Here is a 24,607-nt window from a genome sequence, read left to right as displayed (position 1 = left end):
GCCACTCAGTTCTGTGCTTCAACACAAATGGGGACAAAAGTTCCCTGTTGTGCACCAATGCCTGGAGGAGCCAAAGCTACAGGCCACTGGTGACAGTCGTGCTGTCTGCAGGGCAGTTCGGTGTGGATGAAAATCCAGATGCTGGAGGGAAGGAGGGAGGGAAAGGCAAGAAATCTGTTCTGCTCTGACTTCCAGCTGCAGCCAATAAAAGCTTTCAAAGCTTTTCAGTTTTTTTCTGAAAGTTAACATTGCTGGGGGATTTGCAGTGCTCACTCGAGCACACACAGCAAATGCAGCTGGAGCATTATTACTGATGAAGAAACTTTAAATATTTTTTACCACCACAGATGATTGTCCTGATTTCAAACACTTTTATATATAAGCACAGGGTCCTAGTGAAATCTTGTCAAGATCTAACCCAAATCAGCAATGTTTTTAGTGTAAATCAAGAAGAAAGTAAATCTCAGTGTCTCTTACCAATTTTTTTTTCTTAGGAATAACACTATATATATCGGGAAACAAGGCAGATACAAATACAGACAAGGAATGTGTTCTTGGAGATCTGTATCTTGGAGTAGCAGTATTATATTAAAAATTCAACTTAAATTAAGCAAATGAAAAATCAAATGTTTCCAGACCAAAAAAGCTGCTACGGGAGTATTGGAAAAAAAAAAAATTTAAAAGCTCAAAACCCTGAAGGCAAATAAACTCAATAAGCTTATTTATTATTTTTTAAATCTCAGAGTTCAAAAAACATCGTCTTAGTTTTCCAGAGGGAAAAGGGTGGGTCAGTCTTTGGAGTTGGATGGCTGACACTGATAAACACAGAATCAGAATAAAATCTTAGAATCAAAACAATTTTAAGTATTTGGCAAAGAAATTAATTTGATATATTAGTTTTTATGCTAGAGACTTTTTCAGAGCACATGTTCAGTTCAGATAATAAGCACAAGAAATACCCCACTGATATATGGGCCTTTTTAAAACTCCTCATTTTAAGTTTAATTTTGAATCCTGTGAGCATGCTTAAACCCAGCATACAAAACACCCCTCACTTTATTACAGTTTTAAATCTTTCTTCCAGATCTGGCCTTGCAACCACTTGTCTTGATAAAATAGGTCACTTGAAAAAGGAAAGCTCAATAAAATGAATTACAAAACCAACAAGATTAAACTGATTGTGCTGTTTTTGTACAGTGCAGCCGAATTCTGCAAATACGCTGCTGGCTGTGGTTTGGCATTTAACAGCATGTGATCAGTGAGAAGGAGGAAATTTTATTCTCATTAACTGTTGCAGATTTACTGCAGTGAAAAAGGGCTATGTAACCTGAGAAGTGACAGAATGGAAAGATCAAAGCAGCAGTCTGGAAACTAAATAAACCTTCTGGCTACTTCCTGCAAGGAAAATTCACTCTGGCAATGTAAAACAGAGTCCAGTTAAAAACTACTCTCAGTTTTATGAGCTGTCACAGCAGCTTGAGTGGTTTGGACCAGTCAAGTTTAGAACATTATATTTCCTTGTTTTTGTCTCAGATACTTCTGTAAGCAGTTTTATAGTTTCTTTTTCTTTTTTTTATTTTTAAAGAGAAAAATAAAATTCTTTTCTTTTGGTTGAAATCGAGAAGGTCACAGCTAAACTCATTAAAAACAAGCAGGTCTTCATTTGTGCATTCCATTCCCCTTTACTACATTTTAATGTTTTACTTTGAGATTTATAAGCAATGTACATTTACTTTAATAACTCTTCCGCATTCTGTTCACTTATTGTTTAATATAAGTGCAAATCAGTTTACAGAGCCCAGATGGCTTGTAACCAGGCAGCCAGTCTATTCCTAGTAGCACATCTGGAGGGACTGAGCAGCAGACAGAACGTGGGAATTAATTAATGCTACATTTCAGAAGAGACAGACCCAAGTTTGGGGGATTTTTTGGTAAGACATTCCAAAGGACTTGAGCTCACTGCTACAGCATTCTGGTATTCTTTTAAAATTCTTAATAGCCACCTAAACCATAATGGTTAAATGAGGCCAACTGCAGGTGGAATATAGTAAAATAAAAAGCAACTAAAAAATGTAAAAGAAGTGACTGCAAGTGAAAGAGGCCCAAGTATCCAGGATTCCAAAAGAGCTGAAGTGCATTAAAACCTCAATACTTACTCTTCCCAAATGGCATCTGCAGCTTGCTGAAAAAACTGTGCCTTTAAAATATTCCCCAGCAAGCTATTTCATCTCTCACACACTGGTGCAATTGTTGGGAGCAATTAAACCTCTCTTACAGTAAATGAAAAAAGGGCAACCTGATCCTTCCCGGCTCCAGACCACACACCTTGGCGAGGTGGTGTGGTCTGGTCACAGGGGCACTGCGGGAGTGCTCAGGAGAGCCCTGCCCTGCTCCAGCTCTGGCACCTGACTTTGGATGAGTAACTTCCCTTCTCCTCACCTCTGGTTCCCTGCCCACCTTGGCTACCAGCTCTCAGGGACTGTGGGCTGCACTGTGGGCATCGTCTGTGAGTGGGGGATCCGTGGAGAGTTGCTTGGGAGCTTCTCCTGATACTGCCTAAGAACACAGTGACAACAAATAAACAGCCAAGCACATTCAAGAGTTGCTGTATATCAAACATTGGATATGAATAATATTGTCCTTTTATGGATATTCCTCAACTACAGCCCTAATCCTTCAGCAGTGCAGAAGTTCTCCAAACTCTGGGAAAATCTCACTGATGAATATGGGCCACAGGGCAGAATCTTCATCCTCTGGAATAATCAGACCCCTGGTCTCCAAAAATGCTCCAGTAACTGTCCACAGCATAACAGCAGAATTTGGTCAGATACATATTAGTGGTAATTAGTGATTATATGTCAGGTTGCAGCATTTCTATAAACAAGGCTTTGAGAAGACAGTATGAAAACAATAATAAAGTAACAGCTAGCAGGAATATGACCACTACCAAAAAAAAAAAAAAAACAAGGACAGGACAGAGACAGCACTAGTTTAGTACTGGTACAGAAACAAATTACTGTAAGACACAAAGAAATTCTGGCTGACATTCAAAAGCTCTTAGCAATGAAGCCTTCCTGTGCTGGAAGCACCACTGCCACATTTCAGTACTGAAGGAGAACAACTACACATTGAATTTTGATTTAGGCCATGATCCAGGCAGGACCTGAAGCAATCAAGTGAAGTCCTCCAACAAGCTTGTCCCAGACTGTGACCAAAAGCCTCGAAAAGGCAGCAGTTCCCACTTCCTCATCACTTCCTTATCCTTATTCTTTTAGATGCAAGATCTCAGTTCCAGGGGTATGCAGCACCTGTATAGGCACTGAGGAACAAAACAACTTCTCTGCCTGTTCCCCAGGAATAGTCAGTGTAGGCTGTACACAAAAATGAGAAGTGTGCTTTATCTCAAGCCATACAGAGCCTTATTACACATTTAGTGAAATCCTCCTGACCATATTGACTTTAACTTCTATAAAACTAAACATGTAGGAAGCTAGGACAAAAGAGTATGATAAAAAAGGTGACTCTGCTGCCACTAACAACATTTTTTTGGGATTAAAAAAAAAATACATAAACCAACCAAAATAAACTCCCTTATTTGTGTCCAGAAACTTCACTGGTTCTGGACTTTTCTTTAAAGCCTTTTCAAATTCGTTTCAGCGGGATTTACAATTTGCTAATACTGATGTGTGATAAACTAATAAAACCTGCCTGCAAGGTTATAGGCCCAATTTACTAATAAAACCTAATTCAATTCTCCAGGGAAATGCAAATTAAATAGTGGCAGAAGCTGAGTACAACTCTGCTGAACACACTCCAAAAGCAACTAAGTTGGGTTTTGTTTTTAATATGACGTTTAATTAGAGAAAAGAAGAAATACTGTACAGAGCTGTAAGAAACATCACTATGGTAAAATGGTTCAAAGTCGAATCATATTGTAGTAATAATTTATACTCTTTTAGGTTTTCTTTCCATTAATTAAAGGATTTTATACTCACTCTCCACCTCTAAGACAGGGAAGTATTACTGCCTCTGTTCAAATGAGGAGGAAAGAGATGTGGGTACTCTCAGCACAGACCCCACATGAGAATGATTTTGTCTAAGGAGCATAAAACAGTTTGTTCTGCCACTGATCCCTGCTACTGTCTGCTAACAAGAGTGGTTTTTCACCTTCGAGACAGCCTGCAAGATGTCACTTACCTCCTGAGAGGCTGGGAAGGGAATGTTCGAACTTCTAAATAAACTGTGCTGAACTTTACTGAAAATAGTAGATGGATGAGATGGATGCCCCTGGCAGGGTCATCAAGATCACCAATTCCTTCAGTCCTTTCCTTTAGCAAATCTAATTGAAGATGAGGATCTATATGGAATAGCGCTATAAATGTCAATGTAGGATGTAAGTTACAGGTACAACCATTTAAAAGCATTTTGATAATCATTCACAAAGTGCACATTTGCAAGCACCTGCTGCAGTTCCTGTACCTGACCCAGATGGGAGCTGTTCAGCTGTGACTCATGACTGGGAATTCACACCACAATGCAGCAATCAACAGGAATGAAAGGCTACAGCTCTAGGTTGTTCCACCATGAAAACTCCCATCTGATTTTCATCAGGGTTTCCAAGTGAAAAAAGGCTATGGATATGCCCATTCTTGCCATTCAGTGTGGACTTTCAGCACATGCAGACATTACACGTGGTTAGCCCAGCTAGAGATAAGCTAGGTCACACTGAGAGTGTTCCCTGTGCTCCCACCAGGACCTATGGCCAGGCATTGTTTCCATGAACCCCAGACACAAGAGCCTGGCTGTGCACACTGGTATTCGCCAACACTAGCCACAACTTCCCTGGGGCCAGCACAGAGCAGCCTGCAAGGACCTGGCTCCAGACACTGAGCTCACAAAATATCCCAATGACCTGCCATGGCAAAAACAAGAAATGCAGCTACAGTTTTAGGCTGTAAATCCAGGCAAGAGGAAAGATGTTCACCAAGGACAGAGACACACAGTCACCCCATAAAACTGGCTGTGTTTGACACACCAAACCTTACTGCTTCCTGGGAAGAAGCCTCAGTCGGATCTCTTGTTGGGAAGAGCTGTTAGTGCACATGCTGGGAACAGCACACACAGAAAGGCCTTGTCTCAGAGAAAATGAGGATTATGCAATGGCAGCTCTGCTACATTTTATAACAAGGTTAACGGATCCTGCACTGGAGAAAACTCCCTCAGGGAAAAAAAGTAAGTTCTGGCCAGCTTCTAGCATTCCTAACTATTAATCTTTTCAAAGCTACAGACTGCGAAGGTTTGAGAACTCTGTTGAAGATACGAACCAAAAACTGGCTTTTGTACTCAGAGTTTGTATCATTACCTAGTTGTAGCTAGGAAAGGTTAACAAGCGGCCTGTTCCCCAAAGGGCAAGAAAAATACTGTGGCTATCTCTATTATAAGGTATTTAGCCATCATTATTATGTTTGCATCTTAAGAAAGTAATTAGTCTCCAGAAGGTGATTAAAAGTTGATAAATGACCAGAGATTGTGGAAGATGTCTTTCAGCTGGTCTTTATCCCTTGCAGCTCAGACACTAAGCTGTCATCACATCAGCCAAAAGTGAGGGATTTTTGTTTGCCACAATCATAAAACTTTCACTCAATTTTAAGACTTATCAGAACCAGAAACCTTGAATTCAGATTTTAATAACAGATGAAAATTTCAAATCTATGCCTAATGCCCATCTGGCTTCTGAAAGACAGTAAGATGATTCAAAGCTGGTAATCTAATCACAAGAGTCTTTTCCTAGCCAATGAAAAAAACCTGGATACAAGCTGTCAAAACAACCTCCTCAGCTACATATTTTCTGCTGAATCGAAAACATACCTTACAATCTGTCTGCATTCTGCTCCAAACCTTTGAAGAAAACAAGAGATGCTGTTTATGGACTTTATCACTGCTCCTGTGTATGTTACATTCCGAAATAATTCTATTTATAGGCCTCATACGTAACAGTACAACTCCACTAAGAATATAGTTCAGGGATAAGAGCTGTAAACTGAAGCTGCAAAACACACAAGCTGGATCACCAGAAACAAAGCATTTCTCAGGGTGGCACTGTGAGAAAAATGGCAGTTTCTCAGGTCTTCACTTTTGTGTTGCTTCTCCTTCACGATGACAAGTAACAAAAACAACAATTATCAGGATGTGGACATGTCCAGAACAGCAAGCATGCAAGCAAATCTACAAACTGAATTCAGGGCTAGATACTTTAACAATTCCCTTCAAAGTTTTTCTGTACTTCACAATGCAGGAACTGATCATGTGAGGTGGCATTCTCAGCTCCTGAGAGTAACAATACTCTAGGTTTCAAAGAAGAAGTCCAAGAAACCCCGTGAAGAGAAGGCAGTGTCTTTGAAAAAAATTCTCCAAGCCACTCCACCTAATTCCCCCAGATCAACAAATGTTTTTACTGCCAATGCTGTCACTTCATGTTTCCCTCTTAAAAATGACAGGGGAAAACAGCCCCAGTGCAGGTAACCCAGTGCGTGCCTATCCGTAATTCAATTTTTTTAAATTCCTATTCTGCTTGACTTCAAAAAAGCACTTCCCTACCTGCCTAAGACTGTGCAGCAGCTCTAGGTACGTAGATCCAGTGTCTCCTGGGACAAGGACTCCACAACATATGGCTGTGGTATCCCTGCTGGATTACAGGAGTCAAACACTTCAGCAATTGCACCTTCGGATACAGTCACTGCTCCAACTCCCCTGAATTTTCCCAAATGAAACAGTGTGGAATTGCAATGGCAGAGGGTGCCCTGGACCTCTGCTAGAACACCATATTCCTGACAAGGAAGTCCATGGTTCTAACTGGCTGCTCAGTTGGGCGCCAACACCAGTTCAACACAAACTCAGCTTCTCAGTGATGTGCAGGAGCTATAAAAACCTGGGACTTTCTGGCTGACTTGTTCAGCCCTCCTGGAGGCAAGGGTAAGTCCTGATCCACTCTAAGCACATTGCAAGGACAGGAAATAGCTTCAGAGAAATTAAAGGGTAACATATCCTCATTCTTTGTCATAGGAATGCAGAAAGGAGAAGAAAGGATTAAATTATTCAAGGTTGAGTAGCAAGAAGTCAGCTCATGGTTGTTACCTACCCCAAAATTGACAGGGTGGTCTTAAATGGCAAAAGGACTTGAGAACTCACCCCACTCCTCAGCAAAAACTGCTTCAATTACAGAATTGAAAAGCCTAATATAAAAGGCAAAGACCAGAAGACACCGGCACAACAAATAAACATGCAACAAATAAAAAAGTGTAACAAATGAACAGACCAAAAATATGTATCTACTCATTATTAGACATCTCTCTTTGAACTTCCAAAATGTGTTACTATTAACTGACTGGCTAATTGTCTATGCAAATCATACACAGCTTTCTTGCTAAAAAAGTTTCTGAAAACATATTCAAATATTAATAATAGAAAAATGAACTATTTTTATAACAAAAATCTTGATTTATTAAAAGCTGGAACTGGTTAAAAATAAATCCTTGACATAAGGTTCTTGTTAGCTTTAAACTGTAAGCATAAAAATACCCCTGAATTATGTTTTGGTATGGCTGAAATGTACACTATATAACACATAAAAAGCGCCTTGACTTGCTGCTATTATTTTTAATTAGGCTCTCTAACACGTATGGTTTTACCTTCCAACACCAGTTCAAATTGGGAGAAGGGAGGGTCTGACGCTCCAGACTTGTGGGACTGGCAATTCCACGGCTCATGCCTCGGAGCACTAATGCATTTTACATTAGGTCTGAGCATCAGGAAATCCTGGCTGCTGGCGCCAAGCAGTTCAAACCCATAATGACACACATCTGAAAAGTCGGATTCGCCGCTCAGCTGCCAGTATCTATTCTATCAAACAATTCACTCCTGCTCTGCTACAAATAAGACAGAACATTTGGAGCACTCCACAGTGTTTCCAATTAGACTGTGTGTCTGGACTGCAGATAAGTCCATGGAGCAATCATATTGAAAGAAGTCTTCCTAGAAAACAGAATTCTAGTAAGAAATCTGAGTATTTCCAGAGGCCATCATCAATGGGCCAACCTGCAGTTTTTCTGTTTTCTTTGTTTTCTTTCTTGAGGTGAGCCTTCAGAATACCTTGAAACATGCAAAAAAATTCTACAAATACTTAATTTAACTAGATACACACCAGGTGTATTTTGCTACTCATGTTAGTCAGAATACAATCTGATTAAAAAGCAGCTTACTATTGGAGCTCCCTGATGCGGGACTGCAATTTGAGGCTGAGTGATGAGCCTTCACTTTTAACCAAGGACACTGAAGACGGTTTTGTTTCCCAGCTGAAAGCCTTCTGGGAAAACAAGAGTATCTTGACTGGGGCTTTAGCTAAGTTTACTGGAAACAAAGGCGTCCACTAGCTCTACCCTACATACCTTTCTCCACACCTCCAGGTGGGTTTGAAGACTGTTGGGAGCATGTACCCTCCAATGTTCTGGTTAACAAAGAAATCTGTCATCGCGTGGGTTGTGTGTCTATTCTGAAGTTAAAAATGGTGAGTCACATACTAAGACTCCAAGAGCAGCACAGAGCCCACACTGACCTCAGTTTCTCTCCCACCTGCAAGCTCCGCAACAAAGGTTGCACATTTGTAAATGATCAACACAGGCACCTGCATCCCCTTCCCAAACACAGATTCACACTACTCTGAACTCAATAGTTACTTTTTCTAGAGGATCCATCTCAAATCCTGCCTATTTTTTCCCCAGAGCACATTAGTTATTTTAATTTGTCCTTGAAAATGTTACCACCATTCCAACCCTTACTCAATGTTCAGCTTTCTGGTGCATCCCAGGTAGAATAAACCAACAAAAGTAACGGTCCACTACCCTTGAACAATTACAGGAAGCCAAAGTAAGGGAGGAAAATCTTTTTTTGCTTCAGCTGTACATATTGTGAATAATTTACATTTTACAAATGGTGACTAAAGGTGTCAGTGATGAAAAGAACCCTTTGGAAAGAAACAGCTTCAGCCCCAGGGCTGGGCATATCCAGATAGCTGGATCCTGTTAAAGTGAATGCTGTACCTTGACTATCAAGTGTTTGAACTATTTCCTGCTAATGAGCGCACAGAACTCATGCTTTATAAAAGGCACTTCCTAAACACTACAGCATCAGGATCTATGAAGATTTCATTCTTGGAAATGAGTCTTTTCTATTTTGAACTCATGGGAGATGTTTACTCAGAAATTCAAACTGGAACAGCTTGCCAGCATTGAGAAGGAGTGGTCTTTGACCAGAGGGGAAATTCAGAGAAACATCTCCCAGAAGCCAAGCTGATGCCTTTTGCTCATATAGCCCATTTTCAAAATGCCGTCAGGAATCTAACTGAGGATACCTTGGGAAGACTTAGGTTAATGGAAAAAAACCAAAAAACTCCAAAACCACAGAAACAGCTTTGGCAGCTGAAAGACTTCTTTTAAATTTAAGAATATTGGAAACAAACATCATCTGGGTCATCAGCATCTCAAGCCTCTCTTTAAATGTTTTTCCCAATGTCTGAAAAATATTTGAGTAGTTGTCATAACAGGTAGTTAGTGGTGTGTTCTGTGTTATTGTTCTACTCTACAGCTTTTGGAAAGCTGTGATGTATTACAACATGTTAGGATGTTAAAATAGACCTGTGATTCAGACCACAGACTAGAACTGCTTTTGCAGTGTAAATCATTCCTACTGCTATGGGGCAAAAATTATTGAGGTCTACAAATGAAGCCCTATAAAGAAACTTGAAGAGCCGTTGTTGGATGGTAAGAATTCTTTACTAAGAGCAACTTACTTGCCAGAGAAGGGGTGCTGCCCAACCAGGTCTCCATTCTGAAGCTGGTAATCCCCGAAGATATCTGGACTCACTGCTCCATCGGGGGCTATCAGCCCATCTAGAAAAAGAAGATACAGTGACTTGTAAAGGAGCAGGACTTGAAGGCAAGTGGGCAAAACAACCTGTCCTGGTTTCTTTTAGCAATTCATTAGGAATTTAACTTACAATATTTCTGTGAGGAACAAAAATCAACAGTAATACTGAAACCCAGCAACATCAAGTACCAAAAATCCTTACTGGGACTCCAACTTCAGCCCACGGCCCTGAAAAATGCTATACCTAAGAAATAGTCTCTTAGCCCTTCTTCCTTAAACCTATAGAAGTTATTTCAAGACAAATCTTGTCTTTCCCATCATCAAAGTAAGCCCAGAGAACAAGCAATGAAAAAGGTAAAACATTAATCTGGGCCAGCACCATAAAAATAAAAAAGCAGAAAAGGTCTTAATTGTTCAGACTCTACCCTGCACCTCTCTCTTCAAACTTGTTAAGAAAAACAAGAAAGTGACTTCAAACCTATTTCTTTTATCTTGCCCATCTTTTAATGTCTCAGAGCTCTTTCCTACAAGGGCAGGCTTTTTACATTATATCCTCTCAAGAACACAGGTTACAGGTTTTTTGTGCTTCCTTTACATTACAACACTGGCATGTGAAGATGCAGACATTTGTAAAGCCAGAAGTATTCCTTAAAGGCTTCACATTCTCTGCTTGCTGTATGAGGAAAAAAAATCGGGAGTGAACATCTTCCTTCTGTTACATCAATGTAAATCCAGAGAGCGTCTTTGAAGTAAAGTCACTGAACTGACCCCAGCTGAAGGAGAACCCATCTTAACTCTTCGCTGTTCCCATCACAAAACACATTTCTTTTTAATATTAAGAGCACAGTTCTTACTTGGTAGTTAGTATTAGGCTATAATCAGATAAAACGAGCTATTTCATTAAAACAGACCCTACATCAGTTTGTCTCCATTACTGTATGAAAACGATTCCAGACTTGAAGTGCAGAAAGCACCCCCATAAAACCAGGGCAGAAACAGGTACATTCAGACTGATACATTAAGAGTTTAAGAGAGGGAAGAAAGAGATTCCTAATGACTAGGAAGTTACAAATGCCACTCCACTTTAAAGAAAGAGAGATAAGATCCAGGGAGTCACAGGCCACTTAGCTTAACCTCTGTGGTTTCAAAACTACTAAAACTGCCTGCGCAGGAAGCGGTGGAAAGTTACTTACAGACACAAGGGCTTAGAGATGACGACTCTGGCATTCAAACAAATCTCCTTGTGCTTTATGAATTTACCTGATGTTTTTTGAAGATAATATAGTGACAAGTGATAAAAGGAATAGAATTGACACATCTAGATTTCTAACAGACATTTGATGAGGTGCTACAGAGATTCATTTAGAAGATAATACCTCATGGGAAAGTGACTGAATCCAAGGCAGCAGATTGCAAATGAAAAATGCTAGCCATGATCAGACCACATTTTAGCAGCATCAGATTGCTGTACATGGCTGTGTTCTAATTGTAGACATGTGCGTACAGTATGTGAGGGAGTATGACTTGACAAGCAAGTGATCTGGCAGGGATGAATATTCCCCTCTCAGCATGTTCAGTGGGACACAAGTGCCCTGTGACATCATACAAATAGAAAAGGTCCAAAGAAGTGAAAGGAAAGTCGAAATGGCCTTTTATTAACACTTGTGCCAAATTTTCCTATCTCACCACCTAGTCTGTACGCTGCACTGAACTGAAATGAGGAGGACCATTATCACTTTTATACCTGCAGCACTTTGGATCAAAACCAATCCATTTAAGAGATTATGCATTCTAAAGAGTTGGGCTTGGTTAAAACTTCTTTGAGAGCACAGAAACTTAAAAATAACATCTGTCTTTATATTAATAAAGCAAGCACTACATTTTAACTCTGAGGCTACTGCTACCACTACTTAAAGTGTCTTCAATCAAGAGTGTTAACAGTTAAACCATAACACTCAGAGTTATGACTCACATGAATTTATAGGAAAATGAAAGCACATGGATAGCATCAGCTGCATAAAATGTGATTACACAGTTAAAGGGCATCTGTTGTTATGTACATTTCAACATAAATTAGGTTATGTACTTTCAGAGCAAGAGAGACACTGAGCTCAGGACGGCAACTTCAGAGACTCTACCACATTTTTCATGTAGATTTAAGTTGCTGTGCAAGAGAGAGATTGGTCTGTCATGAAATAAGGAACTCATCTTGCTATCAGTGAGTTCAAGAACTATTACGGTCAAGGTGGGACTTGTACTGAGTGTCAGCCATCAGTGTAGGTCACTTCTAAAATTATCAAACGGAAATACAAGTATTTAATTTCTGACTGCACAAAGATTTGTATTTCTGGTGGGTTTGGGTTTTTTTCACTCAGTAATGATCTGTCCTTCAGAAACCCAAATCCCTGCTCCAACTGGTACATTAACCTGTAGCCTTTTCAAAGGAATATTATGTCCCTTTTGAGATGCCACATTTCAAAAGCTGAATTCTAGGAAATTGCAGAAGCACACAATTACTGACACTTGTTGCAATGAACCTGAGAAGTGAATCTGCATTTTGAATATAATCACTCTTTAAAAAAAGGGCTACCTTTAAAAACAAAAGCACATTTCAAACATCTGCAGAACATATCACTGGAATTCTACCTCTCCTTCCTGGTTAAATATCAATTCCAACACAAAAAATCCCTTTGTTCAAATAACATTAAGCCTGTAACATAAATGATTGAAAGCCAGGAAATTCAGTGTTATTGGTGTCACTCCATCTCTAGCTCCCACTATTGGGAACAGAACTGTCCCTATGAAATAAGCAATCAAGACCTGTAAAGGGAGACTACAGTAGGCATACCTTTACCTCAGAAAGCCCCAAGGAGATGATATAAGAAAAGGCCCTTACAGGGCACAACACTTGGCTCCCACTGCCAACCCTGTGGGTTTAGTAGAGCAAGATAAAGCTACAGGAGCCAAAAGAAAAAAAAAATATGACACTAAAGAGACAAGTTGCTATGGCTGACATATGCAATCAAAAATAGAAGAAAAAGCAGCCTTATGTTCTGATATCCTTTGAGAACAGTATCTGAAATGCCTCTGAGATCTTGCAGAATTATCTTCTTGCAGCAACTATGAGTGAAGATTATGGGATTTAGTAGTTTTGTTTTTCTAATTACTCTTCCTGCCAATTAATCCAGAGTCACAGAGTTCTGTGACTCATGCTTCATGGCAGAGGACTGGACACTTATGTGGAAAATGTAAAACACAGAAAAAGAAAAACCCAGCAATTAAAAAAACCCCAAAAATCCATGTACTCAGTTATCCAGGAGTTTGAAAAGGATCTAAATCCACAAGTTTGAGAGTGCAAGCCAACTCCTAGTTACAAAAAGTTATTTATCCACTGGGGAAATTATTTCATGATTGTCTCCTGCAAAGTTTTTTTGAACCTCCCTCTGAAACAGCTGGTAACACTGGATTAGATAAATCAGCGTTTACAGAAGAGATTCACACGCTTCCCTAAAACCTAGATAGACTAAATCATAGATAAAGTCACAGAATGATGGCCTCTGCTAAGGAATGCACAAGTTTGATGTGACTCTACTGAAGTCTTTTATCAATATCTGCAGTAAAAATCCCATTACACAACTAACACAATAGGCAGAACAAAATTCAGCATAAATCCTACAGCTGTGAATTTAACAGGGATGAGAGAAGGTTTTTGTTTACAGAGCAAACAAGCAATGTACACAAGAAATAGGTGGGAAGAACAGGGCTGGGCCACCTTTACTTGAATCCATTGTCATGGTCCATCAGCTGTCTGAGACAGGCCTACTCATATTTCTGCAGACCTGTAACATTTCCTAAAATCATGGATATACAGTACTTAATCCATCATTAACATCCCAGCACGGACAAGCCCGTCCCTGGTTGGCATCAGTGCTGCTCCCAATGACACAAAAGGGGAACTGTCCTGCTGGCTTGAGTCAGGCCCAGCTCAAGCTCCCACTCCAAATGCAGAAGTGGCAATCCCAGTGCTAAATACTGACATGTGCTGCATTACCTGCGTTATAGTAGAGGTCAGGTCTTTCCAGAATATCCCCTTCATGAATGTAGGGCTCAATGGGATCATCACCATACAGGTACTGCTCACTGTCATCCATCTGCCGACTCTCCACCATCTCCAGCCACTGCGAGTTGTGCCATCGAAACTTCTCTGTCTGAATTTTTTTAGCCCATTCCTCATCATATTCCTGTTAAAAATCACCACACAGTGTTTTAGGATGAGCTCTAGACAAAGCTGGTGTAACAGGAAATGGCAGGGGAATCCAACATCAGCAAAAGATGCAAGTTCAGGGCCCAATGACTTAAATGCTCTACTCAGTTGCACATTCTTTGAACAAAGAAGGGATTTTGCAAGCACTGGGCATTATTCTGGTTTGTGATGCAGTAGTCCTTCATGGTTTGGAAGTCCAAACCTTCATGGTTTGGAACCTTACACCGTCCAGAAAAAACTCCTGCTTTGAACAGAACAGTTCCATCATCAGTCTCCTCATTTGGTTTAATTAAGAAGACCCAATTACTGCCAATCTTCAGGGGACTTTTCATAATTAATTATTAACACTGGCCAAATACCCTGCACATCTTCATTAGATGAGCATTTACTAGGACAACTAGTTGCTAAAAAAATAAAGAGAAAGGCTGTGATAAAACCAATACATTTATTTTATTTCATGAGCTCCAGCAAGAATTTAATTTTCAACTTCATGTCAAATTTTATGTATAATGTTGAACAGCCACAAAAATGGTACACAACTAAACTCTGAGAGGAACTTCTCCAGAAAGCTGAGTAAAACAGGATATAAGTTCCAGTCACTATGGAAAAACATGTAGGCATCAAATTTCAATCTGGATTACAGCCTAATTGCACTCAAGTGGTGAGATATTCCATATAGAGGAACATCAGCATGAAGTGACATAGCTATGGTCACTGCAATCAGCTGTTCAGAGAAGGATCTTCTAAACGGAGCAGACTTTGTGGGCTGGTGATTACCACTGAGGGAACACTGACCCATGGATAACACTCAGTTCCTCGATCCTACTGGGAAGATAGGGCACAGTTATCTCTAGGAAATTCATCAGCATATGAAATCTGCAGATGTTATCAATTTGGGAATAGTCACAAATCATGCACCATGATTAGTGCTTTTTTAAACCAAAGTACTGTGAACAAGGATAACATCCCTAAGCAGAATGTTTCTTCTTGTGGGAAGAAATACCCTTATGAAACACATCCCACTCCACTGTATTCTAACCTAACTACAAAGGAGAGAAAACTTGAAAATCATTTCTTAACTCTCATGGTGGTTAACACATGATCCAGACAGACTTTCCTGAGAGATCTAAGCTGGAGTAGTTTAAGGCTTTAAAAATCTGTTTTACTTAGCTCTGAACAGGAAAACGACACACAATTAGTGACAACGCCTTGGTTGTGGAAGTGGTAACTTCTTAAATTGCTCCTGCTAGACATGCCAAAGTAGATCTCTCTACAACAAGAGGCCATAAAATGGCAGAGAAGGCAGAATAAGCTGGCTTCGTGGCTCATGTTAAACTTCTGAAAGCGCTATAGTCTGAACTTGAGGTCTTAAACTGACTTAATATTCAACCAGCCGTGTCTTCACTGCTATAATATGTGTTGCACAGGTAACACTCTCTACCCTGTGCCTTTTCCACCTTTTGCCTGGTGGCTAACACAAAAGCCAGCTGGCCCTGCCAGAGGCTTCTCTGAAATTGCCAACAAGTATCTAGAACATCCAAGATTTCATTATTCTCAATTTCTCCAATTCCACCTCTGACCAACGCTAATTCCTAGACCTTGCTAATTCCACTCCTCACCATCCTGACACTCCTGTTCAGTGATCCTGTCCAAAACCTGGTGTCTTGCACAACTTCCATACCCAGAGCAGGTCCCACCTGTGGGATTTATAGATATTCTCAGTGCCTAGGGGCCTCAAGCAAAATTCCATTTTCTGTCTATCAGTATTACAGCAGCCTTAGGGAGGGAGAAAAGACAAGACAAAAAAAAAACCCCAAACTACCAAAACCCAACAAACACCTCACACTGTTTGCATAAGAACACCTCAGGCTATTTCTTGATTTTTTTCCCCCCCATCTCCACTCTTGATTAAAAAGAAAAGTTAGAAGTAACAGTAAAAACAAGAATGTCCCTGGAAAAAGCAAGCTCATCACTGAGATTTATAAATAACCCATTAAAAAAAAAAAAAGGAAGACGACAAGGAGTGACTTTCAATGATGATACCTAACCAGCATCTTGGAAACAGCTCCTTTGCTCCATCTGCCAGAGCTAAACCCTGGACCAGCTATTATGTCAGCCTCCAGCAGTTGTGAATTACTTACAAGCTTTAGAGAAACATCTTGTAACTGCCAGAAATCATACTGCAGTCTTAAGAACACTTCCCAGAAATCATGATTGCAAAGAAGTGGGGGAAAAGAAACAAATTTAACAAACAGCAAATTAGACTAACCTCTGTGGAAGCTGAATCCCTTTGACATTATCCTGTTTACCTTTACAAGTTCTCAAAAGCCAAAAGGCCATCAGCTAAATCACCTAATTCCCATTTACCATCAATGCACTTTGAAAACACTTGAATATTCCCAAAGTTACAACCCTAAACGTATCCCACTTCCTGACATCAGAGCTCCTTTCCACACCACTGTCTGAACATGCTGAATTTCTGCCAGAAATAGACATCAACTTCTTATATCCTTCTGCAAAAATCAGTTAACATTTCTCAGATTCTAACTGATTTTTCCTTTCGATGATGACAGCAGGGCAGAATATTCCTATATATTCTACATTTCCCACCCTATATTAAGAGGCTTAAGACTCCCAGGTATTTTTCCTCAATCACTCCTCTAAATTTTGGAAAATGGGATTAGCAATTGAATAGCACATTACTTAAAAACCACAATTTATCCATTCAAGTAGTTTGGCAATTTTGTTCTTGTTGCTCATTCCCAGTGAAAAAAGCAAGGTACAAAATATTACAAAGAAGTGACTGCACCAGAATTAGATCAATGATCAGTTTTGTCAGGAGTTTCATTCTGGCAGCAATCACAGAAAAGGAAGATTTGCAATAATCTAGAAAAATTTACATAACCTCAGCACAAAAAAAAAAGTTCATTTAAGTACTGCTAGATCAGGAATGTGTCTGTAGGTTTTCCACAGAAATATGCAGAACCACCACTGGGTAAATGATTAATGGAACAACATCAGAATGGAAGAAAACCTGTAAATGCAGGACCACAGCCAAAAGGCACAAAGAAACCAGATTAAAGACATGTAGAGCAAAACAATTTCCTAAAACACTGCAAGTCTTCCAGTAATTATATTTTGAGTTATTAAAACCTTTTTTATTATTATTTTGAGGGTTTTTTTAACTTACAAACTTACTTACAAGTTTTGGTTGGGCTTTGGGTTTTAAACACATGAAGCACCCTTTCTTTACAAAGGAATTCCTGCAACAGTGAAACCAGAAAACTAAAAATCATGGAGATACAGCCATAGCTTTGAGCCCTCCAGTCCTTTTAAATGTTAGGCTACTGGAAAAGCACTGCAAGGGAGAACAAGAAGGTGAACAGAATGTGCCTAGTCTCCAACACCACCCCCCTCAAACACTGCAGTCATGGTCAGAAACTTAAAAGGAGGAATTCTGAAAGCTGATTTTATTCTCTTTGGAGCTCCCTGACATCACTGTTTTTAACATTCGGTTTCCATAAATCCACAAGTGTCATAGAAGATGTATGGCTCGACTCTGGGAGGAATGTGCCATCCTTTTTGAAGTTCTACTTCCAACTTTGTTTACTACTGAACCATTGAAATATTATGAAGCGTTAACTGGCCTATTATCAGAGAGTGTCTGTTCCCTATCAGGGTCCCCTTTGTCACTGGCTTCCGTCACACCTTGTATCTGATTAACACACTATAGGATAACATAGAGCTACACAGATCTGCTTTGTGTTCTCTCACAGCTGATGAAAAACAGATTTTCTTTTTCACTTTAATGTGGTTGCCCTTTAATTGGGTCTGTAATAGGGTTCATTTGATGTGATTCCTCATACTGAACTGAAACTGCTATACAATAAGTAGAATGCTCGTTATGTTCAAGGCTGTACTTGGTGATATGTTACACTCTTCATTATTTAACCACCCCAAAAATACCACTGTTCACATAAAAGATTAAATTAACTATTTATTAAGAAAGAAGATATTTATCTTGTCTAGCTATCCAAAAGTTAGGCATGTGATTTTAACTACATGCCTCTATAAACCAAGGAGAGAAACAGATGTTAGGGATCACCTTCTGCAGGTGTCTACCACACCTACCTTAGGGAAAGTACCACTGTTGGGCAATTCCTTCAGAGGCCAGGAAAAAAAAAAACTCCTTCCACCACTTACACCTGTGAAACCCAGAGTCACTGCTTCACAATCAGCTTCCTCACTTAATATATTCTGACAGGAAGCTCAGAGAAATCTGAGAGCTGAAACTAACAGCAAGACAAAGGAAAAGAGTAACCATTAATGCCCTCTAAATTTAAGTGACTACATAAAATGTAGGGCACTCCGAAAGCTGTCAGTAGCAGACTAGAGAAACTTTTTTTTCCTCCCCTTTGGAGGAATGTAAGGTATCTCATTGGCAAACTGTTATTTAAGTAACAGATCAGTGTCTCGGCTCATGTTCCTAGTCCTACAAGTCCAGAGAGCAAGCACCAATGCTGAAAGGGAATCTGTCCAAGATAGGTATTATGTGAAGACAAAAACAATCAGGACACTCTTGCCCTATCTAAAGCTGCCTGTGGTTACTCTGTTGCAGGCAGAGCCACAAGAGGCTACCAGCACCAAAGCAGACTAATGGCATATTTAACAATGAACAGAGAAAACATGTCAGCAGTTCAGCTGCAGCCCCAGTGCCTCGCTGCCCTTCAAACCACCCCTCTGTTTTCACATTTGCTACAGGATAACAGGGGAACAAGATGCACCACAGAAAGGGCATCTTGTCAAGTGACGGGAGAACCTTTTTTCCTGGAGTGGCTACAGCACCCTTCATGGAAAGAGGACACCAAGCTAGAGTCAGAGGTTATCTCTTCCCAGAGTATGCTGCCTATTCAAATAAAGCCCACACCAAATCCCTGTGGTCTGCTCTTTCTTGACTCTAAGAGAGCTGGCCAACATCTCACACAGCTGGCCCCAAATCCCAGAGCACAGAGGGTTCACAGCACATTCCTGCTTCTTATGTGAAATTCCAGCATTCCCATCATGGAGGATTTCTATCAGAGAGTTTAGCTAACAGGGAAAGATGCAAGCTGTTCATTAACAATGATTTCCATAAAAGGCAAACGTTATTTGCCATTCATTACAAATACCCAGGGCAAAGAACAAGAGCTGAAAAAACACCTTAGCCAAGAGGCTCTTCCTAAATCCCATAGCTACAATGCTATCTAAAAGATGTTTTACTCCTGCAGGAAGTATTGTGATCCATTCTTGATCACCAGAGAAACAAGATGGTGCAGCAGGTCTGGATTTGAAGCTGCAAAGACAGTGAACAAGATCAGGGGAATGGGGGAGGGTCAGACTTCAGAGTCCAAGGACCTGATGATGATTAATATCCTTTAAATAAATGAGGAAAATAATTGGACTGCAATAAAACTGAGCTAGGAGCAGAGAAAGAATAAGAAACCTGAAGATTAGTGGCCCCCTTGGCTCTTGATAATGTTGCCCAAGGTGAACAGAATAAAACCATCTCAAGTAAGCTGACATCTCTTTCCACAAGCGTGAAGTTGCAGTTGTCTAGGCTTCTGAAGCAAGGGAAAAGGGAAATTAATTTGCTTGAGACTCCTATACCAGCTGCTGATTTCAGGCTTTCAGCTAAGCTGTGAGAGCTGCCCCACTTTAGGGGTACAAGTACACTGAACTAGCTGCTTGCTGCCAAAACTCAGCACATGACTGAGACTGAAGCATCCCTAAATCATCAACTCAGACTTTTTTTGACAAAAGGGGTACCTTGCTTCCCCCAGTGCAAAGCTGACACTGCCCAGTATATACTGTGCTAAAGCAGCACATCTGTTTCAGTTCATCAATGGCAGAGTCCAGCCAAGCTATATTAAACAAATCATCACTAGTGTAACATTTCCATAATTTCTATGACAATTACTTTACTACAGAAAGCATTTCTCCCCTAAGGCTTATAAGCCATGTGATTTTCTCCAGCGCTATTTCAATCACAGTATATACAGCTCATTGATGAGTGAAAGAAGCATTTGTCTCCCTGAGTAGAAATTATTTTCACATCTATTCCCCAACATTTATTTTCTGATTTCCATCAGAGGACCTACTCCTGTCAGCATGTATGCAACAAGAAGACTGAAAAGTGAAGGTTTGCTTGTTGTGAATTTATCACAGATAAGAAGCTCCACCATTCTTGGAGACTACATCTGTCCAGACACCTCAGCAGGCACTGCTTGTGTGAAACTGCCACACAACCAAATACCTCTATGTTTACAGCCTGCTTTAACATTCCTCTGAGCTGAGTGGCAAAACACCTATCAAGATCTGAGCTTCTGATAACTTCCTCTCTTATATTTTCTCCCATCACCATCTAGAATATGTTGCCTTTTTTGCCTAGGATTTTTTGTACTGAGAGACACAAGTGCAACCAGATTACAACATAATTGAGAAAGCAATCAAAGTTCCCTTTGTCTTCCAGAAAAGACAGCACATTATGCTTCCTGTTCCCCTCAGGGCCATGATGTTTATGCAACTTATAACCCCAACACTCAGATAATAAAGCCAGAAAGACCTTTTTGGAAAAGGAACTCTCCTAACTCACCAGCTAACACCATTCTAAGTGTGGCACTGCTCCACAAATAAAGAAAAATACAATTTACCACCATGCAAGCTGCTCTCAGTATGTGTTTTTGGTGTCTTCTCTTCACCCCCCAATAACCACAGTATCATATAATTTCTTCCCTTTATTCTTCCTCAAGGCCCTGAAAGTCCTGTCCAGTGCTTTTTGCAAGTTGAAAAGCTTTTCCCATCCATTATCTTAGCACTCCTCATTGACCCATGCCTACCATAAATATTTGATGATCTTAGGAAGGGAAAAAAACCCAAGTACATTTTACTCAGATGGTAATACTGAATACGAAGCTGTATTTTTGTATGTTTATTTTTCTAGATTCTATAAATTTTGCTTAATAATATTACTAGCAATTTTTCACTAACTAGATATTACTGTGCACCTCACTGTAAAGCTTCTCTGTATGAACAAGTAATGTCATAAACACACAAAGTGTGAGTCACTTGGAAATTGAACTGGCCCCAAGGTAAAACAAGTGTTGGATGCACTTGGATTGTCCAGCCTCACCCAGAAGATATAAAAATCCTTCTGCTACTTCCACTGGAGATGTCTCTGGAAACAGCTGATCATGGTAAGCTGAACATGATGCCCATCATAAATAAGCACTAAGTGCAAATTCATCTGAATTTGTTTAAATTGAGTTTAAATCTCACCCTTAATGAATATCAACAGCAACTCTGCTACTGGAGCACAATTTTCATTTCATACCTCCACGAAGCAAAACCAGATCCAAATAAGAAGAATTCCAGTACAGAAAATATTATGTCATTTTACTGGTTTAAGGGGAATATTAAATTGGAAGACATTATTGATGAGTGTAACAGAAAAAGGGAAGCTAGACTGTAATATTTTGCAGTGCAAGTTAGGCCTTAGACTACATTAAGCTTTTCAGAGAACAAGCTGCAATACACAATTCAACTGAAAAAGAAACTTTGTAGATGACTGAAAAGGCAATAATGTAGAAAAAGGCACTGCTGCTCTTGACTCAGTAAAGTTCTCTTTAGCTATAAGATTTAATTTCATGACAGTTACTCTATATCCAAAAGTATGTACAGTCAGTACGATCCTCAAGAGCACTTTGTAATTTAATATTCTTTCTTTTTTCCAATTTAGCGGTTTAATACAACTGTCCCAAAAGTTTACTGTGATCCATGGATAGTTGGATAAACTAAGTTATGTAGCTAAAGGAAACGTATCCAAGAGGTGAAGACAATATTATAGTGACTGTTCCCCCAGCAGGGAACAGCCAGCATCAGGATCACTGCAACATTTTCTTTTTGAAACAAATTGGCATCAGGCAATGTAGAGAAGCTGAATAAAAGCTGCTTCAATAAAAGCTGCTAAAAGGGTAACAATCCATTTGTTTGGAGAACTAGGAAATAATGAAAGCTTGGCACACTTATGTAATGTGATTAATTTATTTAAGTCTAAAAGCACTCTTTAAAAGTGTAAGGTTAACTAGTATGAATTTTCGAAGTACATACACGCTTTCTGGAAGTTTGATGCACAGCCTAATGATCGGTAAATGATCATTATTATCAATGAAATGATTTGAAAGTTGCACATGAAAAATACTCTTAATTTGCAATATATTTAATTATTTTAGAATTCTCTTGTGTAAAGAGGCTCTGGAAGGATCAAGAAAATCAGACCTACCGCTATGATATCCAGAGTGTTGTCACAAACCTTGCGGATCTCAGCATTTTTATCGTGCATCAGGTCTATAAGATACGCTGGGGCTTCTGCAAAGAAACTGTTAAGGAGAAAAACATGTTTCTTTCTGCTCCCCGTCCCGCCCCCCCCGACCCCAGGTTATTCAAACTGCAAATTTCACTAAGAAGCAGAGGCGGGAATTTTTCATGTCATGTAGCAAGAAAGCATTTTTCAAATGTTGGTGCTTTATAGTTACAGAATTAGCAAGAGATCCAACTTTATAGTTTTGTTTTTTTTAAGCTAGCAACCTAGGAATCCAAACAGGAGACAAAGAACAACCACCCAGCTGCCTTCTCAGATATTCCACAGAGCTTAAAGGCAAAAAGAACATTAAGAAATATTCTTTGTATTGTTAGCAATGTAATCACTAACTTGCTATCCCTACCAGGGCTCATTCAACCCATTCTGAATGCTTCAATAAAATTTAACATTCAGTTAAGGCCCACAGAATTTCAGGCCATGCAACACATATGTATAATGGTGCTGTGCAAGAAGTTTGCCTATGCTCTGCATACATTCTTCTACGAACAATGAATTTCATTATGATTTACAAAACAAATCCATACAGTAAATCAGATTGGACAGCAACTAATGAGTCATCTGGTCCAGTGATCCCCCTACCTGCTTCAAAGCAAACTAACTTCTAATCTTTACTATTACTCTATTACTCTTACAGTCCCTTTACATGCTTAGGCTGCTTGGGTTTTTTCTTCAGCTGAAATAAGTATTTACAAAGAAACCTCTGAGATCATGCGGTTACTGCATGAGAAATATAAGTCAAACACCAGCAATGGCAGATTAAGTGCTGCAAATCTAGATATTTAATCTTTAAAAAGATACGTGTTTCCTTGATGATGACATCTCTGGTGGCTTGGTGGAACACCATCTGATAAAACACATAGATGATCTGGCAGACAAACTCATCATCCTCCTGCTGAGCTGCAAAGAGGAAAAAATCCACCACAATTTCAAATCTCACAAATAGAAGCTTTTGATGCTTAAAGTTGTGAAGGTGTGGGAAACCCCAAATCTATTAGACTAGTACTCAGAATCAGTCACTAAGGAAGTGACTGCTCCTCCTTCCACATACAAACACCTCCCCCTGCCTTGCAAGGAAACAGCAGTGTCAATTACAGCTCTTGCTTTTCACAAGTCAAACATGGCAGTGTACCGTTTAGAAGCTCAATGAGCGCAGGGATGATTCCAGATTTAGCCAGCAGAGCAGCACAGGAGTCATCCATGGAAACGGTCCCAATCATTATCACCACTTCCAAAACGAGGTCATCCTCAGCAGAACCTGCTAAGTCAGAAGGCAGAAAGTATTACCTCTCTCAGGAATCCTTAATCTACTGGCAGTTGTATTTTTATCTGCAGACATGATTCTATTTTTCAGTGTTAGGTTTTCCTAAACAATCACAAATGATAAAGGTAAACAGACTCTACTCCAAGCACTCTAAATATTTTTTCAGAGACTCTGCTTTGAAAGCCCAACCAAACTTTGTACAGACCTGGTTTTAGCTTATCCTTGAGATATGGAACCAGCTTGTACTCCTTCAGCACAAGTTCCCAGTCCAGCTCCGGTAAGGTCAAATTTGCAAGTGTTCCCAGGCATTCAATCACAAATTCTTCTTCTTCATCATTTGATACTTGAGCTGCTAAATCACCAACATATTCCTGAAGAAAATACAGGAACAACCATTACAAATGAATAATCTGAGTTTCTGAAGAACTCACAAGTCAGCAAAACTAAAGCTAGCTCTCAAAGGAAAACTAAAGAGACTTTATTCCTGAAATGAGGATTAATAAGGCAGTTTCAATTCCAGTTGCTGAATAATCCAATAAAACATTTCAGCACTCTTCCTCTCCATCCTTTCACCTTCAAGGGATGTTCGTTCAAATCGTTTATTTAAATGTTCCAAAAGTAGTTACTACAATACAGAGTTTGAAAAAGCTCTTAGAAAAAAAGGAAACGAAGATAGAGAATACCATCCTGCATTAGCGGCAGTAATGGAGCTCTTTACCTAAAGATTTTAATAAATAACTACAAG

General features: G+C 39.7%; 1 protein-coding gene across 2 annotated transcripts in view; it reads right to left on the bottom strand.

Annotated features, from left to right (window-relative positions):
• The window catches only part of KIFAP3 (kinesin associated protein 3), a 66,709-nt gene that overhangs the window by 9,085 nt on the left and 33,017 nt on the right, over window positions 1-24,607 (bottom strand). Inside the window, exons 14-19 of one of the 2 annotated variants that reach the window (XM_010409352.4) lie at window positions 24,068-24,233; window positions 23,731-23,859; window positions 23,400-23,498; window positions 22,503-22,588; window positions 13,973-14,162; window positions 9,845-9,944 (exon numbers count right to left, since the gene is read on the bottom strand). In XM_010409352.4, coding sequence (XP_010407654.2) covers window positions 9,845-9,944; window positions 13,973-14,162; window positions 22,503-22,588; window positions 23,400-23,498; window positions 23,731-23,859; window positions 24,068-24,233 — 770 coding nt within the window. The remainder of the gene's footprint in view (window positions 1-9,844; window positions 9,945-13,972; window positions 14,163-22,502; window positions 22,589-23,399; window positions 23,499-23,730; window positions 23,860-24,067; window positions 24,234-24,607) is intronic. The other variant, XM_010409353.4, reaches the window with a different exon arrangement.

This window comes from Corvus cornix, chromosome 8, assembly GCF_000738735.6.
Source record: "Corvus cornix cornix isolate S_Up_H32 chromosome 8, ASM73873v5, whole genome shotgun sequence".
In the NCBI taxonomy this organism is placed as follows: domain Eukaryota; kingdom Metazoa; phylum Chordata; class Aves; order Passeriformes; family Corvidae; genus Corvus; species Corvus cornix.
The sequence above is the reverse complement of the archived record's forward strand: the minus strand, read 5'-3'. Positions and strand labels throughout refer to the sequence as shown.